General features: G+C 41.3%; 1 protein-coding gene across 1 annotated transcript in view; it reads right to left on the minus strand.

Moving 5' to 3' along the window:
• Positions 1–15,373, minus strand: part of LOC143808062 (putative cation-transporting ATPase 13A5) — a 318,077-nt gene that overhangs the window by 124,111 nt on the left and 178,593 nt on the right. Inside the window, exons 15-20 of the mRNA XM_077290322.1 lie at positions 14,248–14,309; positions 13,797–13,947; positions 13,188–13,274; positions 6,619–6,775; positions 4,729–4,846; positions 2,854–2,978 (exon numbers count right to left, since the gene is read on the minus strand). Coding sequence (XP_077146437.1) covers positions 2,854–2,978; positions 4,729–4,846; positions 6,619–6,775; positions 13,188–13,274; positions 13,797–13,947; positions 14,248–14,309 — 700 coding nt within the window. The remainder of the gene's footprint in view (positions 1–2,853; positions 2,979–4,728; positions 4,847–6,618; positions 6,776–13,187; positions 13,275–13,796; positions 13,948–14,247; positions 14,310–15,373) is intronic.

Consider the following 15,373-nt stretch of genomic DNA (forward strand, 5'->3'; position numbering starts at 1 on the left):
ATATCGGAAGTGATCCTGGATGGTTCCCAGGGTCTGAAGGAGAGGAAACTCTCCTTCAGGCCCTGGGATCCATATTCATGTGTAAAATAAAGAATAAAAATAAAAAATAGGGATATACTCACCCTCGGACGCGCCCTGGTTGTAACCGCTGCAACCGGCAGCCTCCGTTCCTAAGAATGAGCGTGTGAAGGACCTTCGATGACGTCGCGGCTTGTGATTGGTCACATGACCGCTCATGTGACCGCTCACGCGACCAATCACAAGCCGCGACGTCATCGAAGGTCCTTCACCCCCTGTATTCTTAGGAATGGAGGCTGCCGGTTACATCGGTAAGGTCCAGGGGCCGCCGGAGGGGTGAGTATATCAATATTTTTTATTTTTATTCTTTATTTTTTACATGAGTATGGATCCCAGGGCCTGAAGGAGAGTCTCCTCTCCTCCAGACCCTGGGAACCATACTCTGGGAACTTCCGATTCCGATTTCCGATATCACAAAAATATCGGAACTCGGTATCGGAATTCTGATACAGCAAATATCGGCACCCGATACTTGCGGTATCGGAATGCTCAACACTAATCACTGCTCAAGAAGAGATCTGCATGGAGGAATGAACCAACATATCACCAACAGTGTGTGCCAACCTTGTGAAGACTTACAGAAAACCTTTGACCTCTGTCATAGGCAACAAAGGATATATAAGAAAATATTGAGATGAACTTTTGCTAATTGCCACTTATTTTCCATCATAATTTGCTAAATAAATCTTGCCAAATCAGACAAGGTGATTTTCTGGATTTGTTTTCTCATTTTGACTCTCATAGTTGTGGTCTACCTATGATGTCAATTACAGGCCTCTCTCATGTATTTAAGTGGGAGAACTTGCACAATTGGTGGCTGAATAAATACTTTTTTTCCCCACTGCACACTGTCAGAAGCCTATTAAACCATGCTCTGGGCCTGGTCTAAACAAGCCACCACAAGAAAAACAACGGTGTGCTTGATTTTTAACATGACTTTATTCTTTCATGAGTTATTTAGAAATTTCTCTTTGTTTTCAGCCATTGACATGTCGCAGAGGTTAACAAGTGAGGAGCGGATAGAAATTGTGTTGATGTCTGGTAAACGCAGTACCCGGGTCATTCCAGCAGATTTCATTGCAAGACACCGTAAGCAAGAAAACGGTCACCATTCCCATTTGATTTAGGTGTATCCATACAAATGACTCACCCAAAAAAGTTTGCCTCATCACTGAACATAATGTTCTGTGTAAACTGAGGGTCCTGTCCCAATTTTTGTTTTTGCCCATTCTGCAAATTAAGCGCGCTGATCTTGGTCATCCTCGTTGAGATGCTGCAGCAGCTGTATTTTGTAAGTAGCTAATATCTGCCAAAGGGATGTTCGACTGATGCCAGATTGGCACGCTGAATTTGCAGAATGGGCAAAACAAAAATTGGAACTGGACCCTGGGAACACAGCCTCAGTGACCGGCAGTAACCTCGATGATGTCACCGCTGGTCACTGATGCTGCGCTTGAAGCAACACATTCACCAGTGGTTCTCAGCCTGAATGGTCGCATCTTTGTACCATCCAGGATGAAAACTGCATATCCCACTACATGAATTATGGCATGGGACAGAACATCAGACAGGTGAGTGATATGGTTTGTTTTAATTGTTGTTTTAATACAGAAGACGAGGGATTCCGTGGAATTAGGAATTAGGTGAGTATAATTGTGTTTGTTATTTTTAAATAAAAAAGTAAAAGTGTTATGTTTTATTCACATAAAAGACTTTCCTCTGGCTGTGCCTTGATTTACCATAAAACTTTAGGATTAGTAACAGATAGGTGTCTTATAGATGCCTCTCTATTAGTAATCCGTGGGCTTGATGTCACCTGACAATACAAAGGTGACAATAACCCCACAAATATGAACTCCACTTGTCACCACTAGAGGGCAAGTGGGAAGAGCCGGGCAAAGCACTAGAATTGGCGCATCTAGTAGATGCGCCTTTTCTGGACAGCTGTGGGATGCTATTTTTAGATTGGGGGGCAATATCTGTCTGCTTTAGCAAGGCTGGTTGTCAAAAATGGGGGGACTCCATGCAGAATATTTAAATGATTTATTTAAATAATTAAAAAAACAGCATGGTGAAAACATGGTGACCCCTCTATTCATGATATCCAGCCTTGCTGAAGCTGACAACTGAGGATTGCAGTCTCCTTCTGTGAGTTTTGCCTGGCTGTTTATCAAAAATACAGGGAAACACATGATGTTTCTTTTTAAATTATTTATTTGTGGCGCAGGCGCTGGCAGATGAGTACTCCCATCACCAGCTCCTACTATACTATTATTAGTGCCAGCAGGCATCGGCCTGATGGGAGCAATAGTCCCATCAGCTGACAACAGTGACCAGAGGTAAATGTATTACCTCCAATCACAGCTGTGTGCTCATGCTATCTTTTGACAGCATGGGAACCACGTCTGTCTGACCGGCAGTAATGATTTTACCACCGATCAAAAGTGGTGTTTGCCACATTGTCATGCACATGACAGCATGGCAAACACTGGATGCTCAGGCCCCCCATTCACTTGTCCAGGTTCGGGTATGGGTACTGTTCTGGTTCCCAAACCCCAAACTTTTTGTCACTGTTCGCCTGAACATGATGGACCCGAACATCCAGGTGTCTCCCATCTCTAATTAAGACATATCTGTTTCTACTATGAAAACACATTTTGCATATTTCCTTATTTATAAATTTTAATCTGTGTGAATGGAACACCCGTAACTGTGGAATGACCCAAAAGCTGCTTCCTGAATGTAATAATAATTAAATGAAAAAAAAAAAGATACCTGTGACCATGACAGTCCTAATATTGGCTTCACTGAGTTCCTGTAGTACTGAACTGGTTTCTGTTTTAAGTCGATTTTCAAGGATCAGTAGGCCAAGAAATGTAAGGTCACGCTCCACTATTTCCCTTTTAAGATACAATATTTTCATTAAAGCAGCAGTAAAGTTGTGTCTTTCATCTAGAAGTCATTATCTTTGATTCTTACTGGTCCAGTATTTAGCTTCCTCTGTCACTTCCTCTTCCCTTCTTGGGTAGTACTTGACTGGCAATTACTTTTTTGTGACTGAAAGAAATCTGACAGCTGATACATGCTGCCGATCCATGGGGAGCATGAATTAGAAACTGGCTGTATGATTTCAGTCAGGTATGTTTGACTCTGCAAACGTTTCAGAGAAAAACATACTTTAACATTTGCTGGGGACAAAACTGCACAGGAAACTAGTCAGTTATAGGCGGACCCTTGGCAGCTTCTCCCACCGACTATCCTGGAGAAAAAGGTATTTCTCTACACATGCAGGCAAAGAGAGATCTGTAACTCAAGGGGAATTTGCATGGAGAAGCCACCAGGAACCTTGCAACGCAGCTAGTCTCCCTGGTGGCTTTTGAAGTGTTTCAGAGCCAGACCTACCTGGTTGAAATCATACAGCCAGTGTCTGATACATGCGGCTCATGGATCTGGCAGCATGTATTAGCTGTCAAGTTCCCTTTAGGGTTTGTGCACACATTGCCGATTTGGCTGCGGATCCACAACGGATTGGCCGCTGCAGATTCACAGCAGTTTTCCATCAGGTTTACAGTACCATGTAAACCTATGGAAAACCAAATCCGCAGTGCCCATGGTGCAGAAAATACAACGCTGTGTTGTATTTTCCACAGCAAGTCAATTCTTTGTGCAGATTCCACAGCGTTTTACATCTGTTCCTCAATAGGAATCCGCAGGCGGTAAAACACAGGTGAAATCCGCAAAAAAACCGCTGGAAATCCAAAGTGCGTTTTTCAAAAATGGTGCTGAAAAATCCGCACATGATTCCGCAACGTGTGCACATAGCCTAAAACGCTACTTCTGTACAAGAGGCAGATTTATTAATCAGTGTTTCCAGTTTAGTTTTACTGTTTAGTGATATTTTGGACAGTCTCATATCTGTTGTCTTAACACATACGCAGCCTTTCAAAGTGTTTACCTTTATATATCACAGGGGACTTATACAGACAATAAAGACATTTCAGAGCAAACACATAATTCAACAGATACCAAGAGGAGTGAGGGTCCTGCTCGCAAACTTACAATGTATAAGGAAATACGTGAGACACAAAAGGTAAAAATAAAAGTGCTGTATTGAATGGTCTGGCCATCAACATAATAAATGTGGTTCTTAAATAACTCTGAATGAACCGGTCACCAGTAAAAATTTGTATACGTTCATACACAAGGGTTTTTTGGAATATAATTTTGAAAGGGCAAAAATGGAATAGTTACATGTGGGGTGAGGTGATAGGCCACTCTAAATAAGTGCTTATCGCCTCAACTTAATGTGATATGCGAAGTTGCATTAAATATTACGATTTTTCTTGGTTTTTTTAAAGTGGGCCAAGATGTAGAGTAGCCAGGGAGGGACAGGACATGGCTGTGCTCACCGACAAATTCATGAAAAATGGCAGCATACATTACGGCAGGAATATTTCTCCAGTTTCTGACTTGAAAAAAGTTTCTGGTGAGGTCTATGGAAGCGCATGCCACTGATAAGATATGCCAAACCACTTAAATTTATTCAGTATGTCTTATTCCTGCTTATCCCTTATTAAAACTGATATACAAAACTCCAGTCTTAGTAAATCGTTTCTTTAATACTGAAGTATTTGTAAAAGTTGTTCTTACATGTCTGTGTCAAAAGACTTTGGCAGATCTTCTTTTTGCAGTGATCGACAAGCTAGCCCAATTACTCGGAAGCCTTGTACTGTGCAATCATCAAGTTTCTCAGAGAAGTTGTCTGGAACTATTAAGAAATGAGAAACACTACTCAAAATCAAAATTATATATAGCCATATAGACTGTAGCAAAATACTCTGTGTTGATTACAGTTCCATGAATTTAGGTAGGAATCTACATACCGTATATTATATTTCTGGAAATCATGGACAGACAGACTTTATACATTATTTTGTATTAGAAGTGAATATTTATGAATGCACATATGCCAAACTGTGCCAAAATTATGTGCAAAAAATTATGCAAACTGAACCAATAGGTAGTATAATCTTAGACAAATGTTCAAGGATGCACTGAAGTAAAAGTTTCTATTTCCCTACTTGTTCTCAAAGAAATAGCACATCGATTAGGGTAATATAAATATCTAAATACCGTATATACTCGAGTATAAGCCAAGATTTTCAGCCCATTTTTTAGGCTGAAAGTGCCCCTCTTGGCTTATACTTGAGTCATTGTCCCAGGGGTCGGCGGGAGAGGGGAGTGGCTGTTGTCCATCATACTCGCCTGCTCCCTGCTCGTCTCTGCATGTCCCTGCTTCTCCTTCGCCCACAGCTCTTCCTATATTCAGTGGTCACGTGGTACCGCTTCTTAAAGTAATGAATATGGACGCGACTACACTCCCATTGGGGTGGAGCCGCATATTCATTACTTTAATGAGCGGAACCAGTGACCGCTGAACACAGGAATAAGCTGCCGGCGTCAGAGACCATCACGGATAAGCAGGGACCTTGCCGGGAGGGTTTGTATAATGCTCCATAGAAACATTTGCCCCATATGATGCTACATAAAGGTTGATTATGGCCCCATGATATGCTCCATAGAAACATTTGCCCCATATGCTGCTGCTGCTGCTGCGATAAAAAAAAAATGACATACTCACCCCTTGTCCTGAGCAGACATGGAAATCGGCACTTAAGATATTCACCCGTTCTACCGCTATGCGCCACTCCGTCTTCCTCTTCCTCTTCCTGTGACATTCAGGTCAGAGGGCATGAAGATGTGGTTAGTGTGTGCACCGCCCTATGCCTGAACAGTCACTGCCAGAGGACCCGGAAGACGGAGTGGCGCACAGCTGTGGAATGGGGACAGGTGAATATCGCAAGTGCCGGTGTCCCTGTCTGCTCAGGACAAGGGGTGAGTTTGTCATTTTTTTTTTAATCGCAGCAGCAGCATATGGGGCAAATGTTTCTATGGAGCATCTCATGGGGCCATAATCAACCTTTATGCAGCATCATATGGGGCACATTTTCTATGGAGCATCTTATGGGACCATCAACCTTTATGCAGCATTGTATGGAGCATATTTTTGTATGAAGCATTTTATGTGGCCCATAATAAACTTTATGGAGCATTATATGGGGTTACTGATTCAATATGGATATTCAAAAACACTTAACCTACTGATGTCTCAATTAATTTTTGCCTTTATTGGTATCTATTTTTATTTTTGAAATTTACCAGTAGCTGCTGCATTTCCCACCCTAGGCTTATACTCGAGTCATTAAGTTTTCCCATTTTTTTGTGGCAAAATTAGGGGTCTCGGCTTATACTGGGGTCGGCTTATACTCGAGTATATAAGGTAACAATAATTTGCATAGCTATACTGTATATTCATAAAAAAAACGTTTATACTTACTGTGAAAACCTCATCATTTTGAAGTATCCTGATTTTTGTATTATGTAACCAGTGTACAAATTTTATATAAACAAAAAAATTAGTCATTAATGACACAACACATCATAGTTATTATAACTTTACTACACATGCTTTGTAGTTACCTGTTTCTGGTTTGCAAAAGCACACAACCATTTCTGGAGCCCCTTTCATGAACACTGTCATATTACTCTCTCCAATAACCTGGGCAATGACAGACATGCGCTGTAAAGTGGAGGAGAATGGGAACTGGTGTAGAATAAGGATTCCTTCCACTGGAGTCTACTTGATGCAGATGTAAGAATTTAAGAAATTGTTATTAATGAACATGAATTTAACTATCCTGTACTGCTTATAGCAAATGCAATATAAAATAAAGTAGTTTATAAATAGTGATGAGCGAATTTGTTGGAAAAATGTGGCACAATCGGATTCGTGATTGGAAACATTAGCAACATTTTACAAAATTAGAAAAAAATGGTAACATTGGTAAAAGTGCATGAAAATATTTGCGTTGCTACTAAAGTATTTTGAGCCCTTTGGCTAGGATATTGGTTGTGTATGATGAGCATGGGGCACATGTTTTAAAATCTAACTTTATGAATGCACATTGCATCTAGCCAATCACATCCACAAGAAAATCCACAATGTTCTAACCAGAGATAAGTGAATATTTCAATGTTCGTTAAGGATTGCGATCACCGAATTTGCAATATTCAACTATTTATTCGCTGAATACTTGCCGAACACAGCCAAACGCCATTAAAGTCAATGGGAGGAAAAAACAAACGCATTCACAACACATTCTAATGACCCCAAAAACTGCCAAAACACATCAAATGAAGGACAGACACCAGGAAAGTGGCCTCAATTTGCCCACAGTACAAATTGTAGCATGGCACGGCAGCAATCAGCCATGCATAAGGCATCGGTATCTGAGCCGGCATTTATAGCTTCCAACTGAATGTCAAAGTAAGATGAGGTGGGTGAGGGATCAGTGTAAGCCTGCTGTGCTGGAAGCCCTGATACCACATAAAATAGCTCAACCTGCTTTCTTGCTGAGCCTCACTCAGGTGGCACAAATATCAGTTTCGTAGCCTACCATTATTAGACAAATCTAAGGATAGTAGTAACTCGGGTAGTTCACTCCAATGAAGTGGATGCCTGACGGTCTCAGAGGCCTACTGCTTCATGCAATACTCATGAAAGAGACATGACCAGGAGTCTACATATTTACAAAAATTAGGCCGGGATCACATTTGCGTATTTGTGCGCAGCGTATACCTGCGTACCGATCCGCATGCGTCTTGCATACATATATTTAACATTGTGTAAGCAGGGCCATGCGTCATTTTGTGGTATCTGGTGAACGCAGCATGTTGCATTTTTTGAGGCGTCAATTTAGCGCACACATATGCATGCGGATGAGTGTGTCAAAACAATGCATTACTGTCTGTGGGAGCACATTGATACGCAAGGAAATGCGTATGCATGCGTTCGACATGCATGCGTACTTCACACTAATCATGTCCAGGAAATGATATCACCATCTGCAAAATCCCTGATGTATAAAAGGGTGTCTGGAGACAAGTAGTCAATTACTCTCAAGACTGTGGATGGAAGCATAAGACTTTGGACAAGACAGTGGATAAGTATAAGTATAGAAGCTTTGAAAATGCATCTCACGGCATTCTGTACTCAGTACTTATGTTTTGTTTTGTCTTCCTTCTAGACTGTGTTTTTTTTCCTGTCCTGGACTCCTTGCCTGGCTTGCTCCTTCCTTTTCCGTGATTACCTGTTGTGGAATGTTCCTATGGCCCTGTGCAAGTATGAGTGTGTACTATGCTGCTCTGCCCAGTCTCACACACTGCCCAATTTCACTACCTTCATCACTTTGTGTATTATTTTTTTCCTTTTCTTTTCTTGAAGACTGTGCTGTCTCCATTTTGTGCTGCTTTTCCGCTACGGTGCTGCTGTCCCTGTGTTGAGCTGCTGTTCCCGTGCTGTGCTGCCTGCTGTGCTGTTGGACTGTTGCCTGTAATGTAAGTATTGGCCTTCAATTTTTATTTTTTGCTTAAGCTACATAGTGTTTGTCTCTTTTTAACTGTTTTAATTTTTCTGCTCTTTTCTGTAGTGTTTTACTTGTCAGGCCTGGGTTTAATTAGTCCGCCTCTCTTTGGTTCTGGGATGGCTATTTAATGCTGGTAGTTCCTGAGTTCTGAGTCGGTTATACTTTCGTCTGCTCAGTCTGAGGTAGCTGACTCAGGTTATTCGTCTGTAATCATTGTGCCTCTGTGCGTGTGTGCCTTGCTGTGTATGACCCAGTTTGCCCCCTGACTACTGCCCCTATTTTTTGCTTGGTACTTCTCTGTCCTGGCTTTCTCACCCTTTGGCTTGTCTCTGACTAATCTGCTGTTTTGCCCCTTGGTACCTTGCTCCCATCTGGCTCCCGACCCTCGACTTGTCCTTTGATTATGTCTCTGTCTTAGTACGCTATGTCCTGCGTTTTTTGGTATACCCTCTGTTCTCACATGGTAGCTCCGCCCCCATCGCCCCTGCAGTGATTACGTGACCTGCCTAGTTCAGGTTCTGTGTGCACTGTGTGCCTCATTCCTCCCTCTCCCTGCGCCCCTGCTAGCGCCCCTTTAGACTGCCTCACTACAACACCAGGCAGCGACATTACAATTGGGCCTACTGGCTGAAGTCCACTATTAAGCCTAACAATTTTTAAGTGGAAATGTGGCCTTCTGATTTCTCACTGCAACACAGTTTTACCACAAACTATTTGGATTCACACATTAGGCCTTCTTACTGAACCCCAATATTAGGCCTAAAATTTTTTAAGTGGAGATGTGGCCTTCTGATTTCACACAGCAACACAATTGCATCACAAACTATTTGGATTAGCAAATTGGGCCTCCTGGTTGATCATGTTTTACCACAAATTCAATTTGTGCCAAGTAAATTTGCAACTAATTGCTGGTAGTTTGGTTGCTCAAAGAGTGCAACTTATTTTAACCCCTTCCCGACCTGTGACACAGCGTATGCATCATGAAAGTCGGTGCCAATCCGACCTGTGATGCATATGCTGTGTCACAGAATGATCGCGTCCCTGCTGGTCGGATGAAAGGGTTAACTCCAATTTCACCCAACCTACAGGGACAGGGGGAGTGGTACTTCAGCCCAGGGGGGTGGCTTCGACCCCCTCGTGGCTACGATCGCTCTGATTGGCTGTTGAAAGTGAAACAGCCAATCAGAGCAATCCGTAATATTTCACCTATGAAAATTGGTGAAATATTACAATCCAGCCATGGCCGATGCTGCAATAGCATCTGCCATGGCTGGAGACCCCGATCTGACCCCCCCACCACCACCACCAATCTCCTCCTCTCCGTCTTGTCATGTCACCTGCTCCCCTCCGTCCTCCTGTCCGCTCTCCTGTCCTCCTGTCTGCTCCCCCTGTGCTCCTATCCCCCCTCGTGCTCCAATCCCCCCCATTCTTACCGAGCTCCGATGTCCATCCCGGTGTCTGTCCGTCTTCTCCATGGGAGCCGCCATCTTCCAAAATAGCGGGCGCATGCGCAGTGCGCCAGCCGATTCTGCCCGGCGGCAGATTCTTTCCAGGTGCATTTTGATCGCTGTGATAGGTTCTATCACAGCGATCAAAATAAAAAAATAGTAAATAACCCCCTTTATCACCCCCATAGATAGGGAACATAAAAAAATAAAGAAAATATATTTATTATTTTTATTTTTCCACTAGGGTTAGGGTTAGGGCTAGGGTTGCACTTAGGGTTAGGGTTGCACTTAGGGTTAGGGTTGAACTTAGGGTTGCACTTAGGGTTGCACTTAGGGTTAGAGTTGCACTTAGGGTTGCACTTAGGTTTAGGGTTGCACTTAGGGTTAGGGTTGCACTTAGGGTTGCACTTAGAGTTAGGGTTGCACTTAGTGTTAGCGTTGCACTTAGGGTTAGGGTTGCACTTAGAGTTGCACTTAGGGTTAGGGTTGCACTTAGAGTTGCACTTAGGTTTAGGGTTGCACTTAGGGTTAGGGTTGCACTTAGGGTTGCACTTAGAGTTAGGTTTGCACTTAGGGTTAGGGTTGCACTTAGGGTTAGGGTTGCACTTAGGGTTAGGGTTAGAATTAGGGTTAGGGTTGCAATTCGGGTTAGGGTTGCAATTAGGGTTAGGGTTGCAATTAGGGTTGGGGTTACAATTAGGGTTAGAATTAGGGTTAGGGTTGCACTTAGGGTTAGAATTAGGGTTAGGGTTGCAATTAGGGTTAGGGTGAGAATTAGGGTTAGGGTTAGAATTAGGGCTAGGGTTACAATTAGGGATAGGGTTACAATTAGGGTTAGGGTTAGAATTAGGCTATGTGCACACGGTGCGGATTTGGCTGGGGATCCACAGCGGATTGGTCTCTGCGGATTCGTAGCAGTTTTCCATCACGTTTACAGTACCTCGTAAACCTATGGAAAACCAAATCTGCAGTGCCCATGGTGCAGAAAATACTGCATTTTATTTTCCGCAGCATGTCAATTCTTTGTGCAGATTCCGCAGCGTTTTACACCTGCTCCATAATAGGAATCCGCAGGTGAAATCCGCACACAAAACACTGGAAATCCACTGTAAATCCGCAGGTTAAGCGCAGTGCTTTTTACCTGCGGATTTTTCAAAACCGGTGTGGAAAAATCCACACACAAATCTGCAACGTGGGCACATAGCCTTAGAGTTAGGGTTAGAATTAGAGTTAGGGTTGGAATTAGGGTTAAGATTAGGGTTAGGGGTGTGTTGGGGTTAGGGTTATGGTTAGGGTTGGGATTAGGGTTAGGTGTGTGTTGTGGTTAGGGTTGGGATTAGGGTTAGGGGTGTGTTGGGGTTAGGGTTGGAATTAGGGTTAAGATTAGGGCTAGGCTTGTGGTTAGGTTTATGGTTAGGGTTGGGATTAGGGTTAGGGGTGTGTTGGGGTTAGGGTTGAGATTAGGGTCATGGTTAGAGTTTGGATTATTGTTAGGGATGTGTTGGGGTTAGTGTTGGAGTTAGAATTGAGGGGTTTCCAATGTTTAGGCACATCAGGGGGTCTCCAAAGGCAACATGGCGCCACCTCTGATTCCAGCCAATCTTGCGTTGAAAAAGTCAAATGGTGCTCTCTCCCTTCCGAGCCCCGACGTGTGCCCAAACAGTGGTTTACGCCCACATATGGGGTACCAGCATTCTCAAGACAAACTGGACAACAACTTTTGGGGTCCAATTTCTCCTGTAACCCTTGGGAAAATAAAAAATTCTGGGCTAAAAATTATTTTTGTGACAAAAATTTAAATGTTCATTTTTTCTTTCCATGTTGCTTCTGCTGCTGTGAAACACCTGAAGGGTTAATAAACTTGTTGAATGTGGTTTTGAGCACCTTGAGGGGTGTAGTTTTTAGAATGGTGTCACTTTTGGGTATTTTCAGCCATATAGACCCCTCAAACTGACTTCAAATGTGAGGTGGTCCCTAAAAAAATGGTTTTGTAAATGTTGTTGTAAAAATGAGAAATCACTGGTCAAATTTTTACCCTTAAAACTTCCTAGCAAAAAAAATTTTGTTTCCAAAATTTTGCTGATGTAAAGTAGACATGTGGGAAATGTTATTTATTAACTATTTTGTGTCACATAACTCTCTCGTTTAACAGAATAAAAATTAAAAATGTGAAAATTGCAAAATTTTCAACATTTTCGCCAAATTTCCATTTTTTTCACAAATAAATGCAAAAATTATCGACCTAAATTTACCACAAGCCCACTATGTCACGGAAAAACATTCTCAGAACTGCTAGGATCCACTGAAGTGTTCCTGAGTTATTACCTCATAAAGGGATACTGGTTAGAATTGCAAAAAACGGCCAGGTCATTAAGGTCAAAATAGGCTGGGTGATGAAGGGTTTAATGAGTTTAACAGTAATCTAGCCTCAGTAATTTGAAAGTGAGCTGAGTCAAGGAGAGAGATAGAGAAAGAGATAGAGAAAGAGAGAGAAAAAGAGAGAGAGAGAGAAGAGAGAGAAGATAGAGAAGACAGAGAGAATGCATGCACAACAAGTGAGCCAAACTTCCAGATAACTACTATCATTGACAGAGGGTATAATAGTCTCTCCTGGTTGGTGCGTCGAGGCAAAAGGGCTACCATATAGATGATTGGTATTATTTAAGGCCAAAATAGGCCTGGTCTTTAAAATGCTGCATTTAATTATAATGTTCATTATACCGCTTTAAAAAAAATCACAGCACAACATAGTGTAAAATAAATAATATGTATGTACAGTATGTGTTACTGATCCTCCTCTTCCTTTCAAGTGCTGCATGGGTCTGTTTTTTTGTTGGTGATTAGCATGTGACTTTTGCAGCTAATCACTGGCCATAGAGGTTAAAAATGATTGGCTGCAGTGGTCACATAGCCATTTGTTTAACACAATGTACAGGTCCACAGATTGAAACTGGGCACTGATTGATAGATGAGGAGCGGTTTGCATCTATTATTTTTTTAACTATTTTATTGTATAGCTAGCTTGGCTACTTTTATCAATACGCAAAGATTGAACCATCCCTTTAATACTGAAGATATTAAAGATTAAAAACATAATGAGGAACACATATAACATGCTAAACTTTTTCATAAAACTATTCTGAAAAATAACATTAGGAAAATCCAATTAACTTGCCTTTGCAGCAGAAGGTCCAGGTTTTACCATTATGCAGCTATTACAAGGGTCATTTTCTCTGATTTTCACATTGTAATCTTCAAGTTCCTGTTCAATATATTAAATTCAGATTTAGTAATGAAGGGTTATTTCCATCACAGCCATTTATACGTGAGTCAGTCTGCCTCTTTCATGCAGTTCTCAAAGATTGGTGACCTCTTCTGCCTGTCTAGCATACTTTTTTATGCACAGTCATGTAATTTTGAAGTAAATTTATCCTCCATCTATTTTTCATTAGTACCACTTACTTTTCCAGCCTTTTGTTAATGCTGTCCCAACTTTTTTACTTTTTTTGAGATGTATTGTTGCCATCAATTTTTAAATGTGGTATTTTTTTTCAAATGAAAAGGAAAAATGTCTAATTTTCAACTTCTGATTTTTTTATGTTCTGTGGTAAATAAAATATGTCATTAAGAAATTCTGAATCATTGCATTCTTGTTTTCTTTACATCTTACACAGCGTCCTAAAAGTTTTTGGAATTTGAGTTGTAGATGGGTGCATAATAATATAGCAGAATGGTATATTCTTATAAAATGTTAACATATGAATGTTTTTAACGTGTAACTTACCCAACCTGTTCCCTCAAACATCTTCAAGTCCAATGGATCTCCTAGTAATTTTCCATCCAATGTGATAAGTGAGTGGCAACTTGTCATTGCTTGAAGTATTGGACACCAGCATAGATTATCAGAAGAAGTGAAAAATGTCATATCCTGGAAACTAAAAATGCATGTTAGAGCACATAACATTGTTTAGCTAATATTCATTTTAAATTTAAGAATTTCTAGAAAAAAGAAGAGAGTGGATTAAAAATAGTAAACAGTGCAGACGCCATGGAGAGAGCAAGAGTTAGTCAGAATAGGGGTCCATTGGGGCTTACTTAAAGTAGGAGAGCACAATTTATTGATATAGAACAATTAGCTTTGCTATTGAATGATTGAATGTTGACATTGGCCACTGATTGAGCTTTCACTCCCGGCTGTCAAACACTTTACAGTTGTTATGCTGACTAAAACTTACCAGCTTTTCTCACAAGGAAGAACACCATACAAATCAAAGATGTCCTCTGTCAAAGTGCCAGTCTATATAGAAATTAAATGAAACATTTTATGCAGATGTTGTAAATATTTTTACTCCAAGGCCACTTTAAGACAAGTAATACAGGCATAATTTAGCATTCTTATTTCAGTCACAGCATCTGGAACTAGATTCTTCTGAGCTATTGCTAGATCTCCATAAGATCCTATGGTAAAATGGCCAAGATCTACTATAGGTCTACTATCACTATGACTATTAAGGAAAAAAGGAAATGGTAAACAAATGCTATCAGTTCACAAATCTAGCAAAAATGTCCATGGATTCAGAAATTGTCCAATGCACATGTCCAAGAGGCCGGCATCCCCGGGTAAGCAGACAGGGTAAAGATAGTTGAAATCCAGCGCTGGAACTATGAGGGTATGTGCACATCATCAGAAATGGCTCAGTGTTTGTTCAGGATTTGATGCAGGTGAAATCTGCACCAAATCTGCATCTGAGGTCACTGGCAGGTCAAATGCATTTTTGATGCATTTTTTCATTGATGCGCCTTGAAATAAAGCTAATTGAAAGTTGGCTTCTGGGAAGGGAAAAAAAGTGATATCCTGTTTGCTGATATATTGGGGTATGTACACTTGGTCAGTAAACGCTGCAGGTTGGACGCTGCATACATCCGCAGCGTCCAACCTGCAGCGTCCAGCTGTTACAGCATAGTGGATGGGATTTCAAGAAATCTCATGTCCACTGATGCCCCCAGCTCACCCGCAGAGACGTAATGAGGCACGTGTTTCCAAACTGCAGCATGTCAATTTATGTATCGTCGACGCTCAGTCTCCCCTGCATAAATTACCCATAGACTTTTATTATATGCCATTAAACCACATTATCTTCCTAATCACATGCGTATTCAGTGCGGGAATGCAACTTACTTTGCATGTGTACAAATTTAAATAATGGTGAATATTGTGACACAGCCAGAAGTACATGACACAGGAAGTGGAGGAAAGCACAGAGAGAATCCTACAGTTACATTTGATAAATAAACACACAGACACCCAGAATAATGTATTTTAGTTGAAATAATGACACAAACTCCTTTAATAGATCTTAA

The sequence above is a fragment of the Ranitomeya variabilis genome, chromosome 2 (genome assembly GCF_051348905.1).
Source record: "Ranitomeya variabilis isolate aRanVar5 chromosome 2, aRanVar5.hap1, whole genome shotgun sequence".
Taxonomy (NCBI): domain Eukaryota; kingdom Metazoa; phylum Chordata; class Amphibia; order Anura; family Dendrobatidae; genus Ranitomeya; species Ranitomeya variabilis.